General features: G+C 53.0%; 6 protein-coding genes across 6 annotated transcripts; 4 read left to right on the forward strand and 2 right to left on the reverse strand.

Annotated features, from left to right (window-relative positions):
- Positions 1–6,887: 6,887 nt before the first annotated feature.
- Positions 6,888–8,751, forward strand: N656DRAFT_703000 (uncharacterized protein; the record flags this gene model as incomplete). The annotated part of the gene is made up of 3 exons (XM_064811069.1): positions 6,888–7,425; positions 7,505–8,430; positions 8,494–8,751. The coding sequence occupies 3 exons, from the start codon at positions 6,888–6,890 to the stop codon at positions 8,749–8,751; spliced, it is 1,722 nt and encodes a 573-aa protein (XP_064673067.1).
- Positions 8,752–10,042: 1,291 nt separating this feature from the next.
- Positions 10,043–12,460, reverse strand: N656DRAFT_842362 (uncharacterized protein). The gene is made up of 3 exons (XM_064819034.1): positions 11,764–12,460; positions 11,278–11,680; positions 10,043–11,193 (listed from the first exon to the last, which is right to left on the reverse strand). Exons 1-3 carry the CDS (start codon positions 12,098–12,100, stop codon positions 10,365–10,367), a joined length of 1,569 nt encoding a protein of 522 aa, XP_064673068.1. The 5' UTR covers positions 12,101–12,460; the 3' UTR covers positions 10,043–10,364.
- A 756-nt stretch (positions 12,461–13,216) lies between these two features.
- On the forward strand, positions 13,217–14,395 carry N656DRAFT_765848 (NAD(P)-binding protein; the record flags this gene model as incomplete). Its single annotated transcript, XM_064813439.1, has 2 exons — positions 13,217–14,211; positions 14,263–14,395. The coding sequence occupies 2 exons, from the start codon at positions 13,217–13,219 to the stop codon at positions 14,393–14,395; spliced, it is 1,128 nt and encodes a 375-aa protein (XP_064673069.1).
- Positions 14,396–16,541: 2,146 nt separating this feature from the next.
- On the forward strand, positions 16,542–16,885 carry N656DRAFT_795236 (uncharacterized protein; the record flags this gene model as incomplete). Its single annotated transcript, XM_064817389.1, has 2 exons — positions 16,542–16,658; positions 16,727–16,885. The coding sequence occupies 2 exons, from the start codon at positions 16,542–16,544 to the stop codon at positions 16,883–16,885; spliced, it is 276 nt and encodes a 91-aa protein (XP_064673070.1).
- Positions 16,886–17,301: 416 nt separating this feature from the next.
- On the reverse strand, positions 17,302–18,816 carry N656DRAFT_795237 (carbohydrate-binding module family 42 protein; the record flags this gene model as incomplete). The annotated part of the gene is made up of 1 exon (XM_064817390.1): positions 17,302–18,816. One exon carries the CDS (start codon positions 18,814–18,816, stop codon positions 17,302–17,304), a length of 1,515 nt encoding a protein of 504 aa, XP_064673071.1.
- A 2,300-nt stretch (positions 18,817–21,116) lies between these two features.
- N656DRAFT_702359 (FAD-binding domain-containing protein) lies at positions 21,117–22,797 on the forward strand (the record flags this gene model as incomplete). The annotated part of the gene is made up of 5 exons (XM_064811016.1): positions 21,117–21,551; positions 21,624–21,718; positions 21,784–22,146; positions 22,231–22,430; positions 22,520–22,797. The coding sequence occupies 5 exons, from the start codon at positions 21,117–21,119 to the stop codon at positions 22,795–22,797; spliced, it is 1,371 nt and encodes a 456-aa protein (XP_064673072.1).
- Positions 22,798–23,131: the final 334 nt, after the last annotated feature.

The following is a 23,131-nucleotide window of genomic DNA, read 5'->3' on the forward strand; positions in this document are numbered from 1 at the left end:
CGTGAAAAGGGAGCGAAAGGGAAAAGGAGGTTGAGACGTGTGTAAACAAAAGCCCTAAAGGGGCAGGAAGGGTTGGAAGTCAGTTTGGCCTATAGCATCCCGGAAGTCGCCTATTATTGTGTCGAGAGACAGACCGAAACACCACTCGTAAAACAAAGGATCGTTAGGGGCGTGGAAGACTGATGGACCAGCTGTTCACAGGGATCCTGAAGGAAGAGTGTCGAGGCCATCTCCTCGCTTTTATACAGCTCTACAAGGTAAAACGTTAACAATCTCGAGGTCAAGCACCACAGTAGAAGAAAAAGGGAAAATATCCGCGAACAATGAGGTCTATTGGTGACACAATTACTCAAAACAGACTTCGAGAGGAGCCATGGATCCAACCGGAGCAAAGTCCGAATGCTCTTGGGGAGCTGAAAGATCCGTAAAGATCTGGCCGCCAACGGTAAGGAACCTAGACTCATAGTTGGATGGGGTCCTGGTGGCTCCCACGTGGAACTATCGCCCAGGCTGGATGAGTTTGCCATGGGACATTCTGTCAGAGTGTCCACTGGGCAGCCAATTAGGGAATTTTGCACACGACATATTGCCCGGTCTGGTGGCCACTTGGTCCACAGAATCCGACAACTCGGGTCAACGACGGGGAACCCCTGGGCATTTTCCAGTTCATGTTGGAGCCGCAATAGCAACGGACTTAACCTTATTCCATCCCATCCCCTCGGGCTAACGAATCACAGGAGTGTACTTTGCTTATCAAGAAAATTTCAGTTTTCATGAGCATCCACACTTGCATTCATTGCATCCATATTGCTGTGGATCAGCCGCGCGTTTGAGAGACAATCGGCACTTGATGGCAGACACCAACTTCAAGTTCCTCATTATCAGTTATTTACTTGAGTGCCTGGCCGAAGGGCTACCCTATTGAACTCAAGCAGTGACTGCAAGTTAAGTAAAATGTGCTTCAAGTTTAAAAGTACCTAGGTAGCCTTGGATGGCTTATACCACTGCAGTCGTGTTCGGTTCTAAGGTGTTCACTGCATCCAATGATGGAAATAAGTCTTGTCTTGTAGAGTAGCAAGTACATAGGTACCTACCTAGTATGCCTCGAGACACATCCTGCCGGCTAAGCCCTCTTCTCCACTGGCGAAGTTGCCCCGATACCGGTGGTAGGTATGCTAGCAAAGCTTGGTTAAAGCTTGGTACGGGCGGGACGGCTCCACTTGAGCTAAGTCCCTTTGCCTACCTACCGATGTATATAGAAAGAGAGAGTCTGGTAGGAGACCTGAAGCCCTGGAGAGAACGCTGTTATCAGTCTTAAGGTTTCGACATACCATACCGCTGGACACTATCCACCCACCTAGCAGGAAGACGGGCCTCTCTAACATTACGGCAGAACTACGACATATAAGTCTGACGCAAGTGACCGGAGAAGTATAGAAACCTATTCAATAGTGACAATATGCTGTCAAGTGTCAACACCATAGCTCATAGGGCCTGGGGTGTTCGGTTGGGCTTTCAGCATGGGAGGTCCTTCGGGACTTAGAGCCTCTTAGAGGTCTTTCAAGTTTGTCCTCTCTGACTGGACAAACGCCCTCACCACCGATATAGGCGTGCCGTCTGGGCCTCGGAGTCAGGATCCTCGTTCTCCCTCATCAACAGAGCTGAGATTCCTACAGATGCCCCTCTCATAGGTAGATAAGTATTATAGGTCCCTGCTAGGGAGCGGAGTGGTCTTTAATGTTTGGCTGATATCCGTTGTGTTGATGGAATGCAAGCGAGGAAGCGAGTTACCTATATGATAAACGTCGATTAACAAGCCGACAGCAACCGGGAACCCGATGAAGCCCAGTAGAGCGAAAGTGTGAGCATCTACCAGGATGTTAACATCAATATCTACTCAGGCACAATACCGACTTTGTTCACATCATGGATATTCATCGCTAATCGTGACTCTATTACCTGTACCTTACATGAAGTCAGAAGGTGCCAGTCTATCCAGTAGTAAGAACTCCCACGGATGAGGATAATGATCTATGCCTTTACCTCTACCCAACTGTCCCGTTTGAGATCATATTGACTGTGATGCTAATGTATTCGTCTTGACATGTTCCTTACACCTGACTTTCAGTTTGCCTATAGCTTTATCCTAGTACTATAGTACATGTATTCGTGCTGGAATACGTGAGTCATCTTTTTCAGGCTTTTACTGGCATTGAGTTTCCACATGAGCGCCTTACCGCCCGATGACTTGGAAGATGATGCTCTGTGCTATTGTGAGACTTTGCAGGAATAGTTGGACTGTCTAGGTAGGTAGTGGACTGCTTCAAGTTGCCAGCCTGAGACCTATCTCGTCACCTGGGGGCACGTAGGCTGCCAAGCTCTGACTGGACGGGAACATGAAGGGATGAAGAAGAGACACCTGTGTGCGCCAAGATATTATCTTCCTGCAAAGGACTGCAGTGAGAGATAAAGACAGTCACAGTCCAACCGGAACCCTGAGTGCCGGTCTGCAATCGAGCTGAGGAGCAACACCAACATGAAGGTTTCTTTGAATAGTAAGTACCTAAGCTGCGGGTTGTATTTACCAGCGCTCCATCGAGAATACAGAGCGCAGATGCATAGGCACAGTACCTATGCCGTTACTCAATGATTCGGACTGTGGACTCAGACTCGAGCATGTGTCAATGGTTTGCTTGGCCATTGGGGCCAGAAACCAATCAAGTAATAATTCCCTCTACCGGCCGCCATAGGTCAACTGAGCCAAACGCGGAAGGACTCCGTCTTGGAAAAGCAATCGGTTAGGAGGTAGAGCGCGCTTAGGCTGAAGGATATATGCATCCGGTAGGTGACTTTGCGTCAGGCCTGGACCTACCCAATCGGTTTACCGACCCTCCATCATAAACACTCTCCTGCTCATTCTTTGGTGTCGCCAAGTCTTACAGTGTAGCAGTAATCATGACTTGGCGACCGTATAACTACTAATAACAGAGACTTATCCCGAAGCGTGCAGCAGCGTCTCATGCCGAAGCGGGGAACGTTACTCCCGACCGTAACGGCGGTATGTCCCCTCCTTTCCTTCCAGTCGTGGCATGGCTGACTTTTAGGGCAACCAATGGCGAGTTTGCCGGTAGTTTGGTACACGCCTTGCAAGATCCATGATGTCTACCTGGTACCCGTACGCAAGTAGTGTAGGTACGCATGGAAACAAGCGTGGCAAGCCGTAGCGAGGCAGCGGGATAGCATCGGCTTTGTCGTGCACGGGTAAGCACCTTGTGGTGCATGTATTGTACATGCGGATAATTCTGGGGTGGCCTGGAAGCCTTGGGCGGCCTTTTGAGTCCCAAGGCCCGTATTCGATGCACTGCTCAGGATACCGACCTATGTTGAACTTAACAGCACAGCCTGAGCCTGGGGTGTACAACTTTGTTGGCTGAACCTAACGTACCCTTCACCTGGTACGTACAGCCCGAGTCACAACTGCCTCAATATGAAAGTACTTCCAATCGACAAACCGGGAGGCGTGACGCAAACCTCGACAAGAATTGCTAACGAACATCAGATGTTTACATGTCCAGTCTAAGATGGAATGGAGGAAGTCTGGCGTGTGGGTCACAACCCGGCGATTATCGCATGTCGTGCAGAACTCGACCGAGAGGGATCTCACGACTTGCCCGATAGTGTTTCCGAACTGAGATAGAATCAGCTGAACATGAAGCTATTCCGAGTTGGCAATCTGGGACTTTTGGGTAGGCATTATCTTGCGCAGTGGGTGGGGGCTGAAGTGTATTACCCAAACCAATGTCATACGTCGAAAAACGCTAGATCCCGCCAGTAGAATGAACGGAACCTGTCTTGGGAAGGGAAACCTAGTAATAAGGTATTCAACAGTACTGGGACGAATGGGCTGATCAGGCCCGACTGCACATGATACATACCTAGTGATACCGACTCAGCATGGATGTGGCAAATGAATATTTCAACGTACCGAACCGCAGAACCTGACCCTTACCCACTACACTATCGCTACTAGTAGCGCTAGTGCCGAGATCACCCAGTGAGCCCCTGATGCAAGGTTCCAAAATCCCTCGACCGTTGCAATAAGGGGGAAGAAGGCAGGAAGGCAACCAGATTGTGGCTTCTTTGCGTTCGCGAGTTCTTGTCACGTCTACTAATTGGACCGAGTCAAGAGATGCAAATTGCTGACCCAAAGAAGCCTTCTTCTGACAAGTACGAATGAACAGTTTTCCGGATGGTGCGAGTATCGTTGACCTTGCAATCATCGCGCAATGCTTTCAGACCAGCCAGTCATCGGAATGACGGCGGAACCGTTGGAACTGCCGTGGATGCCTGCTCATGGCTCAGCTGAAGCGCGAGGCGGGGAGGGGACCGTGCCCCGTGCATTCGATCTTCGATCGATGGCGTCTGTATCTCAGGAACCTCCCGAGCATGCCAGCAAACTTGCCTGAACCTTAATATTTTTGGAGGCTGTTCCTGGCAGAGTTGTGCAACCGTCAACGAATGCCACTTGATGCATTGGACGTACATACCCGCGTAGTATTGCGGCAACGACCCGAGATACCGGACGCTTGATAACGGGTCAGGGTCGTTCCTGGGCTTGTTGTTCGTCAGGACGACTTGGTGGTTTGGTGGTCACGTGCCTCACCACACAATAGTAACACTACGTGTACGGAGTACTGTACACTACAATCAGCCCCTTATGATCTTATCCAGCAAGATAACCACTGACACTTCCTGGGCTCCACAGTGGAGTTTCCCCATGTTTGCTCCACAAGACTCCATTTATTACACTACACACTGACCTCGATGAAAGTACCCAGAAACCAACAACAATCACCTCACTTTGCAAAAGTAAGCGGCGGGGAGAGGACGATTCTGAACTAGAAGACCTGACAAGATCGTCCGTCAGCAATACTCTTCTTTTACTTGCCTATTTCAATGTTTATCGCTACGCGAGCGTTCCTTAGCATCCTTTGCTTCTCTTGGCAGTATTAACTTGACAAAGCGTTAACATTAACCATTTCCATCTTATCGCGGGCCAAGTCAAGCGCAGCGTTCAAGGTTTCCACCAATTTGCGACGTTGGTAGTAACTGTGCGATAACGTTAACGCTCAAAAGGAGTCCTCCACAATGGATTTCCACCAACTTGCGACATTGGTGACCGACCGAAGCACGATAAGCCTCACAAAAGCCTCCACAATTGACGTCTTGGCTATCTTTCCTCTCGCAGGCGTCGATTTGCCAAGCCGCGCCCAAACCGCCTCCCCCGGATCTTAGGCCACAGGGGTCTGTGCAAGCTTAGCCGATTCGGGAAGCTGGAAACAGACTCCCAGGAAAGGCCCAGAGGCAAAATGTTTAGCCTCCGGTGGATGGACGAATGACGGGACTCCCAGATACCGTTGCGCTCCGTTTCCTCGGTCCATTCTCCCCAGACGGCAAAGATACGTGTGAGGTCCAGCGGGAGGATGGGACGCAGGTGCTGCAGGCCACTCCGGGATACCGCCGATGCCCACAATTTCCGTTTCCACCTCTGCCTGCCGCTCGTCCGCCGCACAGCCATCATGTCAGGTTGCTGCACCCTTCCGGCGGTGAAACGATCCAAGCCAGCGCCAGAACTTAGAGGGTCCAACTAGCCCGCAAGGACGGTTCATTTTTGCTATAATAGTATGTACAGTATCTGTCCACGAAGAGGATATTTCCACAAGACGCAGAAAATTGCAGTTCGCCAGTGCCCGATCAACGTTCACGGTAATCGGTAGACCAGCGTCAGTGGCGCGGCCTGGCGGCCATCTCTCCAATGCGCAAGAGGCTGGCCACGGGGCAGATCTATCGGCTGACTTGGCACGTCCTTGGCTTTGGCGCAATTCCTTGACAAATGCGATGCCCAGGCCTTGGCTGCTGTTGGCCGTTGTCTTGGCACTATTGCCCTCTCCCAAGTTCCAACGATATCGACGGGACCGGATCGCCGACTTTGTTCCTGTATTCGTACACAATGCAGGAGACGGGTACGAAGTACAGGGCGGTGTTCTGTTGAATTGCACAAAAATGTACGAAGTATTTGTGCTCTTGTCATTGGGCTGCTGGCTGGGACGATGACCCATCTCGATCCACATGTCTCGGGCATCGCCGTTGCCCCTCACAGAACACAGGAAGGCCCCGTTGCGATCACCGTCATCATTTTTCTCGAGCTTACCTACACCACCCCCAAACCAAGGGTAAAGTAAAGTTATCGTATGTACACTATATCGGCCAAGACTGGCACCAGGGCCTTCTGATCTGGCGCATCGACTTTATTATTGGGCCACTCGGTTTGCTCCTTCTCTTTTGGGAGCTTAGAAAAGGCCGCGCGCAGGGTTGCTATCAGAACAATCAAAAGCCCCCGCCACTCGTTGAACACCACCCCAATCTGCCAATCAAGCCGGGATCAATTGGCCACTCCGGAATTGCTCCCCAGCTTCGGTGCAGCTTCTAGCCAATTTCTGCGCCCGCAGTCTCTCAAGGGCCGGCGAGGAGAAGATCGCCTCACTGGCTTGCATAGCCCAAACCTCGCTCACTCCACTTGGCTGGGATCCAACCCCGACCCCTCTTCCAGCTGCACCACTTTCGAGACCCTCGCCGTAACCTTGGTATGGTACTCTTATTTCCTACTTTTCATAGCAGCCACGAACCGTGGCCTTGACTGCATTGTTACGCAACAGGAGGTAACCCTGTCCTTCTAGGTCCCTCGGTTTGACACGCGCTCGTCGAGTGGGAATGCGACCGTAACCCTGGATCGTTAATAAACCCCCCCATCCCTCACTTGCCAGCTGTTTCGCCTGTCCTCTCCCTCCTCTTCTCTACCTGCTCGTGGCTGCGTCAACCTCAGCATCATGTCGTCAGAAGAGAAGGGCAACGCGGGCCTCTCCACCCCGGACAAGGAGTCGGCTCCTGCCTATGGCATCACCGAAGGTTCCATTGCTGCTCGCGACCAGGAGGATTTCTGGACGCGCAATGGCCTCACCCTGCGCTCGTTCGAGAAACGCTCGGGGGTAGACGCCGACGCGGTCGACTCGCTCGACCGGACAATGCGAACGCGCCATATGCACATGATTGCCATTGGCGGTTCCATCGGCGCCGGTTTCTTCGTCGGCTCTGGCAGGGCGCTCAACAACGGCGGGCCTGCATCGCTGCTCATCGACTTCATGATCGTCGGTATCATGATGTTCAACACGGTCTACGCCCTCGGTGAACTCGCCGTCATGTATCCTGTCTCTGGTGGTTTCTACACGTACTCGACCCGCTTCATTGATCCCTCGTGGGGTTTCGCCATGGGCTGGAACTACGTCATGCAATGGGCCGTCGTGCTGCCGCTAGAACTCACCGTCTGCGGTATTACGGTGGGATATTGGAATAAGGATATCAGCGTTGGTGAGTCCCATCATACGGCCCACTGTCCCCAAGCGTGGCGACGGCCTCGAACCTGGGAATTAACATGTTTGTCTCAAAGCTGTTTGGATCACCGTCTTTTTGGCAGCCATCATCATTATCAACATCTTCGGTGGCCTCGGTTATGCCGAGGAAGAGTTTTGGTCATCGGTGCTCAAGCTCGGTGCCATCGTCGTCTTCATGGTCATCGCCTTGGTCCTGGTTTGTGGTGGCGGCCCGAGTGAGGGTCGCTATAGCGAGTACTGGGGTGCACGTCTCTGGTATGAACCGGGTGCATTTGCCAACGGCTTCCGCGGCTTCTGCAGCGTGTTCGTCACGGCTGCCTTTTCCTTCTCTGGAACCGAGCTTGTCGGCCTTGCCGCTGCCGAGGCTCGCAACCCGGCCAAGTCGCTCCCTGGCGCTATCAAGCAGGTCTTTTGGCGTATCACTCTTTTCTACGTCTTGGGCCTTTTCTTCGTCGGCCTGCTTATCGCCCACAACGACGACAACCTGCTCGGCGCTAATCCCTACATCAACGTTGACGCCTCGCCTTTCGTGCTGGTCGGCAAGTACGCCAATCTCCCTGGCTATGACTCGTTCATGAACGTCATCATCCTGGTCTCGGTCTTGTCCATTGGTGTCTCGGCCGTCTACGGCGGCTCCCGGACGCTCACTGCCCTTGCCCAGCAGGGGTACGCACCCAAGATATTCGCCTACATTGATCGCTCTGGCCGTCCATTGTTCTCCGTCATCTTGCTCTGCGCGTTTGGTCCCCTTGCCTACGTCAACCTTTCTGCCGACGGTCCCGTTGTTTTTGACTGGCTCCTCGCCCTGTCTGGTCTCGCCGCGCTTTTTACCTGGGGTTCCATCTGCCTCGCCCATATCCGCTTCCGCAAGGCCTGGCTTCGCCAGGGCCACACGCTCGACGAGATCCCTTTCAAAGCCATCGGTGGCGTCTATGGCTCCTACTGCGGCCTTTTTTTGAACATTCTTGTGCTGATTGCTCAGGTAAACAAATACCAACCCGTCAAGAGATTTATAGATAGTGTGCTAATCCCTCTGTTCTTGCAGTTCTATGTCGCCATCTGCCCAGTTGGTGGTGGCTACAACGACGCCGAGGGCTTCTTCAAGTCTTACCTCGCCCTTCCCGTGGTCATTCTTTTCTGGATTGTTGGCTTCTTGTGGAAGCGCGCTGGCTGGCTGCGCACCGACCAGATTGACGTCGACTCGGGCCGCCGCCAACACGACTGGGATGTCATCAACGAGTACCGAGCCAGGCTGGCCGCCATGCCGGCATGGAAGAGACTCATCCACACCGTTTTTATATAATATTCTCTCCTTCTGGGCTGGACATCCGAGCGTTTTACTCCTTTAGCAGTTGTATTGCTATCTATGGGCATTTGTCATAGCTACCTCCTTGTTATTAATGCACCCGGCTTGACCGGTGTCTGCTATGACGGGATGATGAAGCGGGCGCTGGTTTATCTGGTGCTGCTGAGGAAGCACTTTACCCCTCTGTTGATACCATGCATATAAAGAGTTGAATTTGTGGCATTCGCCTCACCATTTCTATTTCCCGTATCGCGTGATAACTGGATGGGCTAGAGGCATTATGCGGGTGCTGAGTTCTGGTATCTAGAGTGTGATACAGAATCTCAATATTCATGTGTTTGTACGATGCCTGGTGAGATGTCTCTCCAGGTGGTTATTTGTCACATTATGATAAATCACCGGTCACGTTACAACTGTTGCATGAGCCTCGTTAAGACCTTCTACCATCGCGGTTGAGCATCTGGTCGGAGTTATCGAAACTGATGCCCCGTTATGTCGGCAATCTCTAAAGTCCTATGCTATACACTACATCGCTTACTAAGGTCACAGCACAGCCTGGTAGTCACAGCGATCCATCTCAGGTTTGCAGGACACCTCGCCCGATGAACTGCGATGGAGACAAGACTCTATGGGGCAAGTTCTTCATGGGTTCAAACTGAAGCTTTGGGAGGGCCTCCGGAAACCGGGAGGATTGGTTCGGAGGACGAGAAACAGAAAGAAATGCTTGGGCAGAGTCTGATGTTGAAGAGAAACTGGTGATTAGTCTCGGATGGGGGCGGCAATGCTTGCCTGTGGCGGTTGCACAACCAAGTTTGGCTGGTTAATGTAATATATCCGAAGGTGGGGGGAACTTCAATCTAGGAGGTGACGAGGTGAGCTTGATATAACCGGGCCCGACCACGCCAGGCTCTATATTTGTTTGAGAGAACTTGTGATGCAGAAGTGCGGATTGGGGTGTGGATTGGTCATTCGGGGAATGCAAATGTTCTCTGAAGTCTGGACATTACATAGGTAAGGATGTAATGCTGTTGGGGGTGAAGGCTGATGTTAGCATGGCGACAAGCTCCAGCGAAGGAAGCAGCCGCAATCTGATAAACGACTGATTGGCAACGTTTGAAACAAGCTGAAGCGTGAAGGACTGCAAGGTCTCAACCAAGGTAGTCTCACTCAGCATCTTGGGGAAGTATTCGTGTCTGTTTCGAGATCTTGATGCTCTCAATTGGGTAAAAGGGCATTCCCATTTGAACTGGACGTCCTGAGTTGAGTACTGAGAGCCCGGACTTCTCATAGTACATGCGGCCGTGGGAAAATGGACAGAATAGCGTTCTTATTCCTTCCCATGGGACCAAAGGGAGGACTCTGTCCATGATATCAATCGGTATACAAAAGGAAGAAGGTCCAGCTAAGACTTGCTGGACAGGTGGTCGACTTGTATCTGATACCAACGACAACACTATCTCTCTTCTCCCGATAGTCTGCTTCATGGATAGTCCGTGGAGTGAGTGCGGTTAGCGTCAATAGATAACAAGGTCTTCACGAAATAGAGGGTGGAGGACTGGAGGATCTATCCAGAACAAAGAGCGGACCAATCTGTAGGGAAACGCGCACCCCTATGGCTCAGTCGTCTTCGCCAATTCTTCGTAAAACGCCTTCCCCATCTCCGAATGCACCCAGTCGATCCACATATACGCCCTCAGCACATCCCTCACTTCGCTCCACCCCGTCTTCGGCCCAGTCAATCCCAGCTGCTGCAACACGACTGTCGCAGTTCTAACGAGTGTCTCGTCATGCACGGGGCGGTCCAGGACCGAAATCCTCGCCACAAATAGGAACCACAGTCTCAACTTCATGACTCCTTCCCCTTCACCACCGGATTCAGTATCCATCGCATCCACGACGCGCCTCACCCGGCGGGCTAGGTCGTGGTAGGGCATAGGAATCTCCTTGACCTTGAGGAAGGTGGTGGTCGTGAACGCTAGCATACCTAGACGGAGGAGCTTTTCCGTCTCCGTCTCCGTCGCCGTCACTCTCTCCGTGGGGATTGTCGATTCCGATCCCGTCTCCATCTCTTGGCTCGGTGGTGGCGAGCGTACATCCTCTAGTTCGTGCTGCAGCGCCAGAAGGCGATACTGCACCGAGACGAGCGTCTCGCGGAACGACTGGGCGGGAATCTTGAGGCCTGTTTGGAAGGCCAAATTGGCCGATAGGGAGAATTGCGCAAGGTCTTGAGCGACGTTTTGCAGGCGCGGGTTGGATGGGATGTTGAGATAGGGGCTTAGAGAACCCCGGGGAGGGCTGGGTTTGGTAGCGGAGAAGCTGGAAGACTGGGCGTTGGTACTGGTGCTGCTGCTGGACGGGAGTAGGTATGGTTCCCAGGAGAATCCGGAGCAGAAGAAGAGAGGTTTGGAGCCCATGCTTAGTGCCAGACCCAGGTCGGCTCTATTGGGACGGGGGTGAGTCAGTTCGCTATCTTCTCTATGGTGGGGGCAGACGAAAGAAGAGGAGTGAAGTGAGGGTGCCTACCTGAGCACTTTGACCTGTAGCTCGCTGTTATGACGGAGAGCTCGAATTCCCCCGCGGAAATCGACCAGTTGGTATAGGCCCTGCATGTGTTTCCTGGCTGCTTCGTAGTCTTCCAGAATGTCGGCCATCAGCACCAGAGTGAGGACAGTGCCAATGGTGGAGTCAGAAGTTGCCAGTTTGTCGTTTGTGAGGTTCTCGCGTAATAGTTTGAGCGAGTTACCCAGATGGTGCATGGTGGTGTTGCTGAATTGACCGTACCGGATGAAGTCGAAGTAAGCTTGCGTGGTGAACAGAACGGAGTGGACATAGGCCCGGTCGTAGGCGAGATAATCGACCCATTGAGCAAAGCTTGGCTGTATGCAGGCTTCGACGGGGTGCATTGCCTGCTTCAGGACGGTGAAAACTGCGGGCAGTTTCTTAGGTTGAGTATAGGTCATAGACGGAAATACTCTGACAGGGAGACAGTGGATGGAAGGGCCTACAAACAGTGAAAGGCTAGATTTATCATGTATGGTTTCATCTCGTCGGCGAAGGTGATATGCGACATGTCGTCCCCGACTCTCTGGGGAATGCACTGGAGATCGTGGTTGGCGGCCTTCTGGCGCCCGTCCTCCTCGGCATCTTCAAGTTGACGACCGTTGATCCATGACCGGGGAACACGGCTGTTATGCAGGTTGTGCGGTTTACGATTCTTGCCCCGCATGACATGGCTACGGACCTGCTTTCTCGCAGCCGCGTCGAGCTTGGCTGAAGAGGTGGAAATAATCAAGAACGGGCTGTCGTTATCCGACGCCGTGCTGCTGCCGACATCACTTGGCGCCATTTTGCTTCCTGAATCTTGTCCCAGTTAGACCATGAGCGAAAACTTGAAAAGCCAAGGGCGATTGAATGCAGTTTGTATCCGCCAAGATAACCACCAGTTACCCTCTTTGTAGCGCACTCCGTCCAGTGCTTCGGTACTTCAAGCCTTCACCAACGGTTTGGGAAGGAGTGGTGCTGTGGAGTCGTGGTCTCGTGGACGTTGTGAAATGAGTTGGAGGGGCAGGCCCGACCGAGGATGGAATAATGCTGATGAATCAACGTCTCCCGTTGTCACTCTGATTTGAAGATTTGTATGAAAAGTTCCGGTTTCACAACAAGCGAACCGATTTGACCAGGGAAATGAGTTTGATGTCAGCTCGAGATGATTCAGTCGAAGTTGAAGACGGCGTTGTCAGACGCAGACAGGTTGTAGGTCTTGGCTTGGCATCTCCAGCCCCGCCCCGCCGCCAAGACAAGAGCAATTGCCACATTTGGAAAGCGGGTTCTTTGCAACCGCCTCCTATTGGCCTGCCGAAATGGGCTCCAGCGCAGCACTTCAGCTCCGCTCGAATCGCCTGGGACTGCCAGGACTCGGCCTTACCTGCACACTCAGAGCGACGTTATCTCCGGTGGTGCGGAGCCGGGCTCTCCTAGATTCAACTCCATATTGCCAAGCAGCGATTCGTGACCGAAACCAGTCAAAAACATCACAACCACCACCGGTGGAGGACACAATCAGACCGTGTACCTACTACCTAGCCTTTGTTCGGGCCATTCGTCAGCCCGCTAGCCTTTAGCCTCCAGGCTAACAACTGAACCACGGCCTTAAGAATGAGTTTGTCATCGTTAACGCCATGTTTCGCAGGACGTGGCCGACGACTATCTCTGTCGGGCCAACCTCGAGCCCGTCGGGAAAGTCGTTGATGCCGTATAAACAAGCCCGCCTGCTTCTCTTGCATTTCTTGAATTCTTCTACTCATCATGCCTCAGCCATTGGACTTTCATCAACTTTTTTAGGACTCTTCTCCGTCTTCAGCGTATCTCACCAACACCAACCTACCCAAGCTCCGAAGGTACCAGCTATACCCGACCTTACTCGCACGATTCCTAGGTGATCCCTGGGCCCAGCACCACCAGCATGGCTGCTCCCAGTGCTCCGTCGTCCCTCTCCCTAGACATGGGACCAGCACCATCTTTTGCTCGCGTCTTCGTCAAATCCCAATTCTGCACCAAGACGAAGCGCGTCGCTCTATCCCCGGAAACCTCCCTCACCGGCAAGACGGTCCTCGTCACAGGTGCCAGCACAGGCTTGGGTTACCATGCCTGCCGCCATTTTCTCTCGTTAAACCTGTCGCGCTTGATCCTCGCCGTGCGGTCCGTGGCCAAGGGCGAGCGTGTGGCCCAAGAATTCCGTGCCAAGTACCCCAACGCCACCATCGAAGTATGGGAGCTGGAAATGAGCGACTACGACTCGGTCATCGGATTCTCGAAGCGCGTGGCGGCTGAGTTCGACAACAACAGCTCGGCCGTGGAAGCGGAACCGAAGGAGCACCAGCAGAGGAAGAAGGCGAGGCTTGACATTGCCGTCCTGAACGCCGGCATGACCGGGGCTACGTTTACCAGAGACAAGAAGACGGGCCACTGCGAGGTTGTGCAGGTGAACTACCTGTCCACAGTGCTCCTGTCGGTGCTGCTAATGCCCGTGATGCGGGATGAGGCGGGGGGAAACCCCGGCAGACTTTGCATCGTCGGCTCAGGCGCCTCCCACATGGCCAAGCTGCCCAACCGGCACAAGAGGCCGTTCCTCGCCTCGTTTGACGACCCCGCCGTGCAGCCGTGGGAGCCAGCCGAGCGCTACTTTGCTTCCAAGGCCCTTGGCATGTTATTCTTTGTGCGCCTGATCGATTACCTCCCATCGCCTGACGAGCTGGTGGTGAACTTGGTTGATCCAGGGTACTGCAAGGGGACCGACCTCCACCGGGACGCCAAGGGGCTGATGAGGATTATGTTGTCGGCGACGAAAGAGCTTACTGGTAGACCGCTGGAGGATGGGGCCTGGACCTACGTGGACGCTGCTGTGGTCAAAGGTAAGGAGTCTCATGGGTGCTTCGTGATGGACTGGGATATTCGCCCGTAAGTTTTCATTTTAACCCTCGTGGAATGTATTGACTGACATTTTTGCAGATTTATCAATGTTGTCTACGAGCCCGAAGGACAGGGACTGCTGGATGCTCTGTTTGAGGAGACGGTGGATGAGTTGAGTTTTGCCGGAGTGCGAAAGATCCTGCACGATATGAAGAGGAAGCGAACAGCTTGAGAGGTCACGGGTAGCACCCGAGGAGGCTGTTCTCTGCCCTTAATTTCCCTGCCGTTTGAACGGTGAATGTCTAGAAGTTGTCCACGATTCATTACCAGTTTGTCAGAAATAATAAGATAGCTACAGAGACGCGACACGTTGAACACCATGGAGAATTTGTGAACAAATTGTCCAGTTGCCCTTCACTTCGGCCTATAAGTAAACATCAATGCCCATCAACATACCAGCTTATTCTTCACGTTCAACACACTCACCGGACCATTTCTCAGCTACCTTACCTACATCACCAAAAGTGACAGCAACATAAACCAGACTTCAACTACCTTTTTTGTTCACAGTCAAAAATGTGCAGGTGGGCGCCAATAAAGTACAAGCACTGCGGATGTATCAGACCCAGGCGAGTTGTACCATGCTATGAGTTCAACGACACGGGGTATTGTCCCCTGAGCGATGGTACAATAATGGAGGCTCTCTTCACGCCGGCTGACACGAGTTGCGATACTTGCCGCAAGAAATCTTGCCGCTAACCCTGGAGCGGTGGATGACCAGCGGCTGCTGTGACCTGTCTCACGATACAACCTAGATAGAAAGTTGTTGGTGGAGCTCCTTAGAGCTCTTTGGGCCTTAGAGCTTCTTAGAGCTCCTTTGTCCTCTTTGACAGGGCAAACACTCTGGCTGTGGTTCTCACAACCACAGCCAGGCAAGCCTATATATACCTTAGGCTTGCCTTCCATCAGAGCCTCTCTGGCCAGCTCTTTTCTTCCCCATCATCATCATCAGATCATTCGAGCAGTAGCAACAGAGCTTGTTTTCACATAATAGTCGAGACTCGCCATGTTTGGTCCTGGCTTGAGCCTTGATAACTTGAAGTAACCTTCCATTTAACTTGAGCTATTGATATTTGTTCCAAACTCTCCGCGTCTATCAATGGCTGTCTTGATACTTATTATAGTCATCCTTGCCGTCCATTGTCACTGTACCATGATCTGTGAACATCTTGCAGTGATCTTGCCGTGGAAGAAAACCCCTTCTCATCCATGTCACTAGTAGTTGGATAAATCACTGTTACACCTGCTGAAATTGGCCACAGCCCAGACCCGAGACACCCAAAGTGCAAGTAGACATTACCCCATGTTCTTGTTCAAGGCACACAGTACGTTAATTTCCTTGTGTCGTAATTGTCCCAACACCCCTTTCATATCGCACCCCTGCCCTTATTTCATTTCCCTCTTTGCTTCGCTCTAGCCTTGCGGCTCCTGCCCATGGTGCTTGACGGCTCAGGGAGTGGTGGGAGGGCGGGCCCCGAACCGGCTCGGGACAGGGAAGGGGTTTGGGTAGTGCTCGGGGCTTGGCAAAGTGCCGCCGCACCGGCCCAAGACGGATCCGCACGGGGTATTTGCTGTATTATTGAGGTAACGATTGGTGTCATCAATGACGGAGCTGGTATGGCGGGAGATCGACGCGGATGATCCGATATGGAACCTGGGCCAGGGCGAAGGGTTATCCGCCGGACTCAGCGGGAGCAAATGAGAATATGGGGAGCTCAGGCTTCGTGTTTCGTCACTTTCGTTGAGTTCAACAGATGGACAATCGGGTAGTTCATTGATCATTCCGGCAGACAAGGCAGCAAAACTTGGATCAGCAGGGTGCACTTGGGCCTGGTGCGAATGGCAACCCAACTCTTGTATGTACATACAATACAGACATCCAAGGACCAAGACACCGACGTCAATCACGGTTCCTACCCACTTCTGTAGCTGCACCCTCGAGGCACTGCATTCACTCTGTTCCGTTTTCGATCGGAAGTTCCAAATGATGACGTTTGACGGAATCCAAGGATCGAAAATGGGGATCGCGTAATGCTGCGGCATTGTTAAGCGAACAAACGAATGCGTCACCACTCGCTCATGACTTCAGCACCTACAGCCTACAGGAACTTGGAGGCAAATAACGATGAGGCCCCGCTATGCCATCATGATCTCGAGGCTTGAAGACGTATATAAGATGCATGCCCTCACGGATTTCCTACCCCAATTCGGCCTACTTTCATCATCACACACCTGAAATGACCATCGTTCAAAAAACCGCACGTCTCACACGAACAATCGCACAAAGAAATACTCGTTTCGTACCATCAACCATCAGAATGCAATCTACCAACGAATACGGACAGGGCAAGTCCCACGCCAGCGGCGAATCCAAGGTTCCTGGCAAAGTCCAGGAAGCCGCTCCTAGGGGACTAGAGGAAGCGCTTCCCGACAAGGTACATATATTTCCTCAGTTTCGCCAACAGTTTTTCCTTCAGCACGGGTCGCTGACAAGTTAATGCAGCTTCACCCGACCGGCAAGGAGCCCGGCCAGAGCACGAACAAGTCGCACGCCGTCGATCCCGACGCCTCCATTGTGCCGAAGAAGCTCCAGGAGAAGCTCCCCGAGTCGGTGGAACGAGCTGTCCCCAACATCATTCACGACACTGGCCCCAAGAAATAGACATGAGGAACGAAATGTGTCGATACGCGTCTCGAGGATGTGATATCACTGTATTATAGACATTGTTGAGTATCATGAGTGAATGGCAGAGGAAACCAATCATTAGTTTGGGTCATGTGCGACCCCGCGTCGATTATAGAGAACGATTGCTTTCTCATCATCAAATGGTTGGCTTTATTCCGGTCACTCCTTCCTCACGCCTTAGTCATCATTGATATAATCGGAGTGAATATTCTTTGCAACCCAGCAGCATTATAAAGTACCTCACTTCTCTGCATCGGGCCCTTCGTAACACGGGAGCAATGGAAGAGGATTTTAGTCAGATGAACTATTGGATTGCTATTAGTTGACATGTAGCGGTATTATAGGTAATGTGGTACGGATATATACACTTCATTTGGAAAGACTGACCGCTACTAAGCAAATCCCGAGGCAACAACCCAGCTCACGTCGTCATTGAACGAAGCCGCAGCATCAAACATGTGCACGCCACCGTTGCCCGCAACATAAGCCACATTGGCATAGTGCCTGACATAACGTGTGGGGTAGTTCCAGGACCGAATTGAACTGTCCGCACTCAAACCGTTGAGCGCCGTCTGCGGGCAGAAGGTGGCGTCTTCGGCAAACTGCTTGGTGCCGTCGTTGGTGCCCAGCCGGAGCGCAAAGTCGTAGTGGCGCATGTAGCTGCCCGGCGTGTCCCTCGACTCGAACGAAAAGCAGCCGCTGTTACCACCCCCGAGCCCCGTGCGGACGATCCACGTGGCCTGCTGCTTGAGGGTGCTGCTGCTCGAGGCCGAGACAGCTTGGGTGATGATGGCGGAGGAGCTGTTGTGTGCGAGGTACCGGTCTGTGTAGCTGGAGGTTGTCACGCGCAGCGAGACGGAGGACCCGACGGTGAGGGACGGACCGCTGGTCAGCGAGGTGGTGGCGTACTTGGCAGCGACAATGTTGGCCTGCACGGCGTTTTCGGTGGCGTCTGAGGGGTACCCCGAGGTCATGGCGCCCTCGTAGAAGGTGCCCTGGGCGCTGATGCTGTTGTCGCCACCAATTCCGAGGATGATGGCGCCCTCCTTGCTCATGGGATTGTAACCGCTGGCGCTGGGACGTACGCCGCTGTAGAAGGTCGACAGCGAGCCAGACGCGGCGTTGGCACCGCGGATGGCCCACTGGTTTGGCCTCCCCTTGACGACGGCCGTGGTGAAGCGGTACGAGATGGGAGGGTCGTTGGTGTTCTTGCCGGAGCTGAGGCCAGAGAACAGCCCGTTCTCGAGATCGGCCATGATCCATGGACCACTGCCGGCGCCAGAGCCCCACGAGGTGCAGTCGCCAAAGTAAATGGCCTCCATGTGGCCGTTGCCCGTGTCGAGGCTGCTGGTTTCGGCATTACCGTAATCGAAGCAGCAGTACTGGTTGTAGTGGGTCCCGTCGAGCACCGCGTACATGCCCTCGGGCTCATCGCCCTTGGCTGTGCCGCTGGCAGCATTGTTGCGGTAGCCGGTGCCGGGGGAAACGAAGACGCCATAGGCCTTTTGGCCATTTAGTGTAACGGGTGCGCCAATGGCGCTGGCCAGATTGTCGTATCCGTTCGCCTCCGGGCCTTTGAAGCCGCCAGGGGGCGCCTGTGTGAGGTGGTTTCCCCGGCCCGACTGGTCATAAATAATGGTGATGAGGCAGGTAGTGTTGTTGCAGAACGAGTCCTGGGCGGCCGCATTGGCCACCCCGCCAGCCGAGAGAGGCTTGATGTCGGTTTTGGCCTTGTCAGAGCCACGCTGAACCTGGTAGAGGGCCCCGTTATAGGAGCTGTACAGGGCGCGGGTAGTGCTATGGGCAGCAATGCAAGGGGTACCCCCAGAAGCGTATATGTCGCAGGGGCCCGCGGCGACGAGGACGCCGGTAGCAACTAGACCAAGAGCAAGCACCCGTGAGCACATCTCGAACGACTTCGACTCTGGGCTCTCTGCGGGACGTTGTGGTAAGTGGACTACAAGAGAGTAGAGATGCCCCCTATTACGAATGTCGGTTCTTGGCAGAGCCATTGTTTATACCAGAATCTTGGTATTGCACAAGATTCTCCTTTAGAAGCAGCGCCAAGACTGCTGGTTGGAGGAAATTTGATTCCGCTTCAGTCGTCGAGATGTCGTCGCACACAACATGTATGTGTGCATGGCACCTTGAACCGCGCCATTGTAACCCGACCCCGATCAACACTTCACCTCGGCCTCCACGTTTACCCCAGTCTTTCGCTACCCGGTGCCTGGGCACAAACCACAAAACTTTGACATAAGGTAGCATCGTCATGTCGGCAACCGTTGCTGGACGGGGTCTTATGATCGGTGTGTTCGGAGGAACTAACATCTTTTGGGTCAGCTGTGTCCGGGCGTCGTCAGTCCCCAGTCTCCAATTCACGGCGGGATGGAGACGAGCCATGGGACTCTCAGTTATTTGTTGGAGTCTAAACCCGGATATAACTTCTCAGGGCATATATGCAACAGTGTTTGCGGTAGCCGAGTAGATATGAACCTATATGCTTACAACCGCGCCAATCATATTTCTGTTCCATTGCTGTTCTCTGCTTTGACTCGGACTCGTTGTTCCGACTCCCGAGTCCTGACGGAAGCGGGTACATACAAACAGGAAGCATATAGTAGAATTGAAGTAGCAATAGGCCATGTTACTATATAGTTAGTTGTGAGATTGTACTTGCAGCATGAGTGCCGGGTTGAAAACTTGAAGAGATCGGAGCATACATGAAGGTTACCCTGGGTTGAAGACAGGTACTACCTACCGACTAGTATGTTGGAAAATGTCGGAGCACTTGCAGCCTTCTTTGCGTCCAGGTCCAGACCGAGTTTCGAAGTATTACATATATGCAATACATGTACATCGATGTAGGGCATCTAACTGCAAAGAGTTTGGCTGGACCTCCCGGCCAAGTTGTAGTTCCTGGACTCACCTTATGCCTGCATCTTCTCGGCCCTCCCGTGCCATTTTTCCCCTTTCTTCCTCAAGCTAACACTACTTATAGCTCCTTGGGAGCTTTCCCCATCGGCATGTCTTCTGATGACGACGCGATCTCGCTGTTAGTGAGGATGGACAGCAGGCTTCACCTTACGGTAAAACCTGAACACAGCCATCCCAACAAGCTCATAAATCATATACCCCATTATGGGCCGGTCATGGCGCCGGATCAAGTCCTGGCATTCAGTCTACTCCACTTACCACACTGTTCTCGCTTTAGTCTGCCAGTGTTTGTTGTCGAAGTTCTGACCTTGCCCTTGAACAAAACTTACACAAGTACGGTACCTTAGGTACTAGTAGTGGGTCTTTCGATATCGTCCATCTGACGCTTTTAAGTTCTAAGACTAAGAGACTAAGATTCATGAATCTCAGCAGAAGCGTACTACCATCCTTCCCTTGCACTTGAACACTGCCGAGTGCGGGCAAGCCGGCAAGTTGACAACTTCAACTTTGTACTCGGTCATATGGTGTCTCCCGTACCCTGAGAAGCCCTGTGCTACCTGCCTGAGTCGTCATCATCATCAGAGAACCGTGTCAGAAAAACAGCCTGAGTTTTGCTGTCTCAGGAAGGTGCTGCCTGATCATGTATAGCTGAGTCCAACCCCTGTTGGTTTGTTGGTCATCAACCACACCCCGAGCCTCCAGAAGATAACATAACCCTTCAAATGTCAGCGTGTGAATTCCGCCGTCCAACAGTCTTGTTGAAAGTTCCGATTGGGCGACTACGGCCTCCTCCAAATGGGATCCGAATCCTAGCACGGCTAGACATGCTTTTGTTGAAGTCCGTTCTCATATCGGTACAGAATTTTGGATGAGGTGCAGCCAACGGCCCAACAACATGTCAGCGTCAGCAGAGTCATGCAACATGACATGGAAGGTACCTACTCACTATTCGTCAGCCAAGCTGATGCTGTTCATACCCCGCGGTTCAGTGTAGGTAATGACCAGTTAAACTGGGAGATTATAACATGGGATAGGGGTTGAAAAGAGGAGCATGTTTCCGGCCTGATCTTCCTGATCTTCCAGTTCCAACTCCCACCATCCGCTCGCCAACCCACATCGTTCCAAAATCCTCCTCCTGGCGCTTATCATCACTTGTGGTGTTATCTCCAGATATACTGGCCCAATGCAGCTTACCATGGCTCAAAAAGCGTCGCAAAATGCCATCGCCCGGCTGAAAGCTGCCTTCCCCGGCCGTGTCACTACTCCGGACATGGGCGATGCCTTTCAGGCCGAGGTCTCTGTTGCGTGGTCCCAGACTTGCTGGACGCGCGCAGCGGCCTATGTCCGACTGCAGACTGCCGCCGAGGTAGCCAACGCGCTGGGCATTGTCAAGGAGACGGGGACCAAGTTCGCGCTGCGTAGCACGGGGCACAACCCCAACGCAGGCTTCAGCAGCGCTGGCGACACGGGTGTCGTGCTCGACCTCCGCAACTTGGCCTCGAGAGAGCTAGACGCAGAGGGTATTGCCAAGGTCGGCGCTGGCAACACCTTTGGCGAGGTGTACGCCTGGCTGGCCGAGCACGATCGTTCGGCCATCGGCGGGCGAGATGAGCAGGTCGGCGTCGCGGGCTTCCTGCTGGGGGGTGGCATGGGAGCTTTCCCAAACCTGTACGGGTTTGGGGCGGACGGCATCAAGAGTGCTGAGGTATGTCTTCTTCCGCTCCGTAGCGGTGATATTTCTTGTACGTGTCAAAGTTTCTCAAATTGAGATCAACAGGTAGTTCTGGCAGATGGCCGCATCGTAAACGCCAACGCGCAAGAGAATCAAGACCTCTACCGTGCTCTCAAGGGTGGGGGTTCGAACTTTGGTACGTTGATACTTGACGGATATGCCCACTCTCGGTCGGTGGGCTACTGGGGACCGAAGATGGCTGAAGACATGGCCCTAATGGTGATACAGGTGTCGTCACGAGGTTCGATCTGTACACGTACCCGTTGCTCAAAATCCAATACACCATCAACCTCTATAATCCGCAGGACTACGTGGCCATCATTGATGCCACGGTCAAAGTGCAGGAAGCCATGGAAAAGGATACCAAGATTGGCTCCTTCACCAACTTCAACGCCCAGTTCGTTGCCGTCGGGTTGCTGCACGCAGGCACTTCCTCCGAACGGCTCGACGCGTTTCAGCCGTTCTGGGACCTAAACAGCCTGATTACCACTGCCTGTCCTACGACGGAGGGCACTCTGCTTTCGCTCGCCCAGACGGTGTCCACGCGGCACCAGCAAAATGACGGGAAGTGAGTTCCGATTCGGGCGCCTTTGATCTGCTGTCACGATGATATTTTCCTTCAGTCAGGTTTTACTGACAATGCCGACTTCAGGCGCCGTATCTACTCCGTCACCACACGGGTATCGCGAGAGTTATACGGGGGCATATACCGACTCTACCGGGAAGCCGTGAAAGAACTCCCCGAAGGTTATGTCCTTCACTTCACGGCCCAGCCTGTGGGCACGGCTGCCGTGCAAGCTGGCGAGGACCGAGGCGGCAACTCGCTGGGCCTCGAGAAAACTCCGCAATGCTGTGCGTCATGGGTCTTTACCTTGCATACCAATTAGCACTTGATCTTTCTGAACCTAGTTAAACTAGACTAACCCATCGTGCAACACCAGGGTGGGTTTTTACCTGCGAGTGGGCGAGGAAGGACGACGACGCGCCCGCTGAGAAGGCCCTTGGCTTCCTCGAGGAGAAGGTGGAGGCGCTTGCGCGGGGGAAGGGCCTGCTGCTCGCCTACAAAAGCGCCAACTTTGCCACGGGTCACCAGAAGGTTCTGCACAGCTACGGGGCTGAGAATCTGAGCAGGCTGAAGGAGACGGCCGCAAAGTACGACCCAGAGGGCTTTTTCCAGAAGTTGCAGTATGGAGGGTTCCTGCTGCGCGACAATGCTTGACGAAGGGTGACGGGATGGTGGGCAAGTTCCGAGGTTGGCGAGGTTGGCAAGTTGTATGCAAAGAAAAAGTGTGTCGCCTCGCATACCTTACGTTCATGAATCCTCATGGTGGCCTCAATGCCAAATGCCGATCTTCCAGTTCCATATGTACCTAATCCCATTCCACCAATTGTGAAATCGAAAGCCGAAAGCGAAGTTGCTATGATGTGGAAATGAAATTGAAATTTTCTGAAATCCAGCCTTTCTTGTGAAATTTGAATTTCACGCCGGCCACTGAATTTCAAAGATTTCAGCAGGGAGGTTTGTTATGTAAGATAGGGCACGCCTAAGGCTG

Source organism: Canariomyces notabilis (assembly GCF_033297395.1).
Source record: "Canariomyces notabilis strain CBS 508.74 unplaced genomic scaffold N656scaffold_3, whole genome shotgun sequence".
Classification (NCBI taxonomy): domain Eukaryota; kingdom Fungi; phylum Ascomycota; class Sordariomycetes; order Sordariales; family Chaetomiaceae; genus Canariomyces; species Canariomyces notabilis.

Coding starts and splice junctions, on each gene's coding strand:
- N656DRAFT_842362 (XM_064819034.1), bottom strand. CDS start 12,100: ATGGCGCCAAGTGATGTCGGCAGCAGCACGGCGTCGGATAACGACAGC. Junction 11,681..11,763: donor GATAAATCTAGCCTTTCACT/GTTTGTAGGCCC, acceptor AACTGCCCGCAG/TTTTCACCGTCCTGAAGCAG. Junction 11,194..11,277: donor CTACAGGTCAAAGTGCTCAG/GTAGGCACCCTC, acceptor CCGTCCCAATAG/AGCCGACCTGGGTCTGGCAC.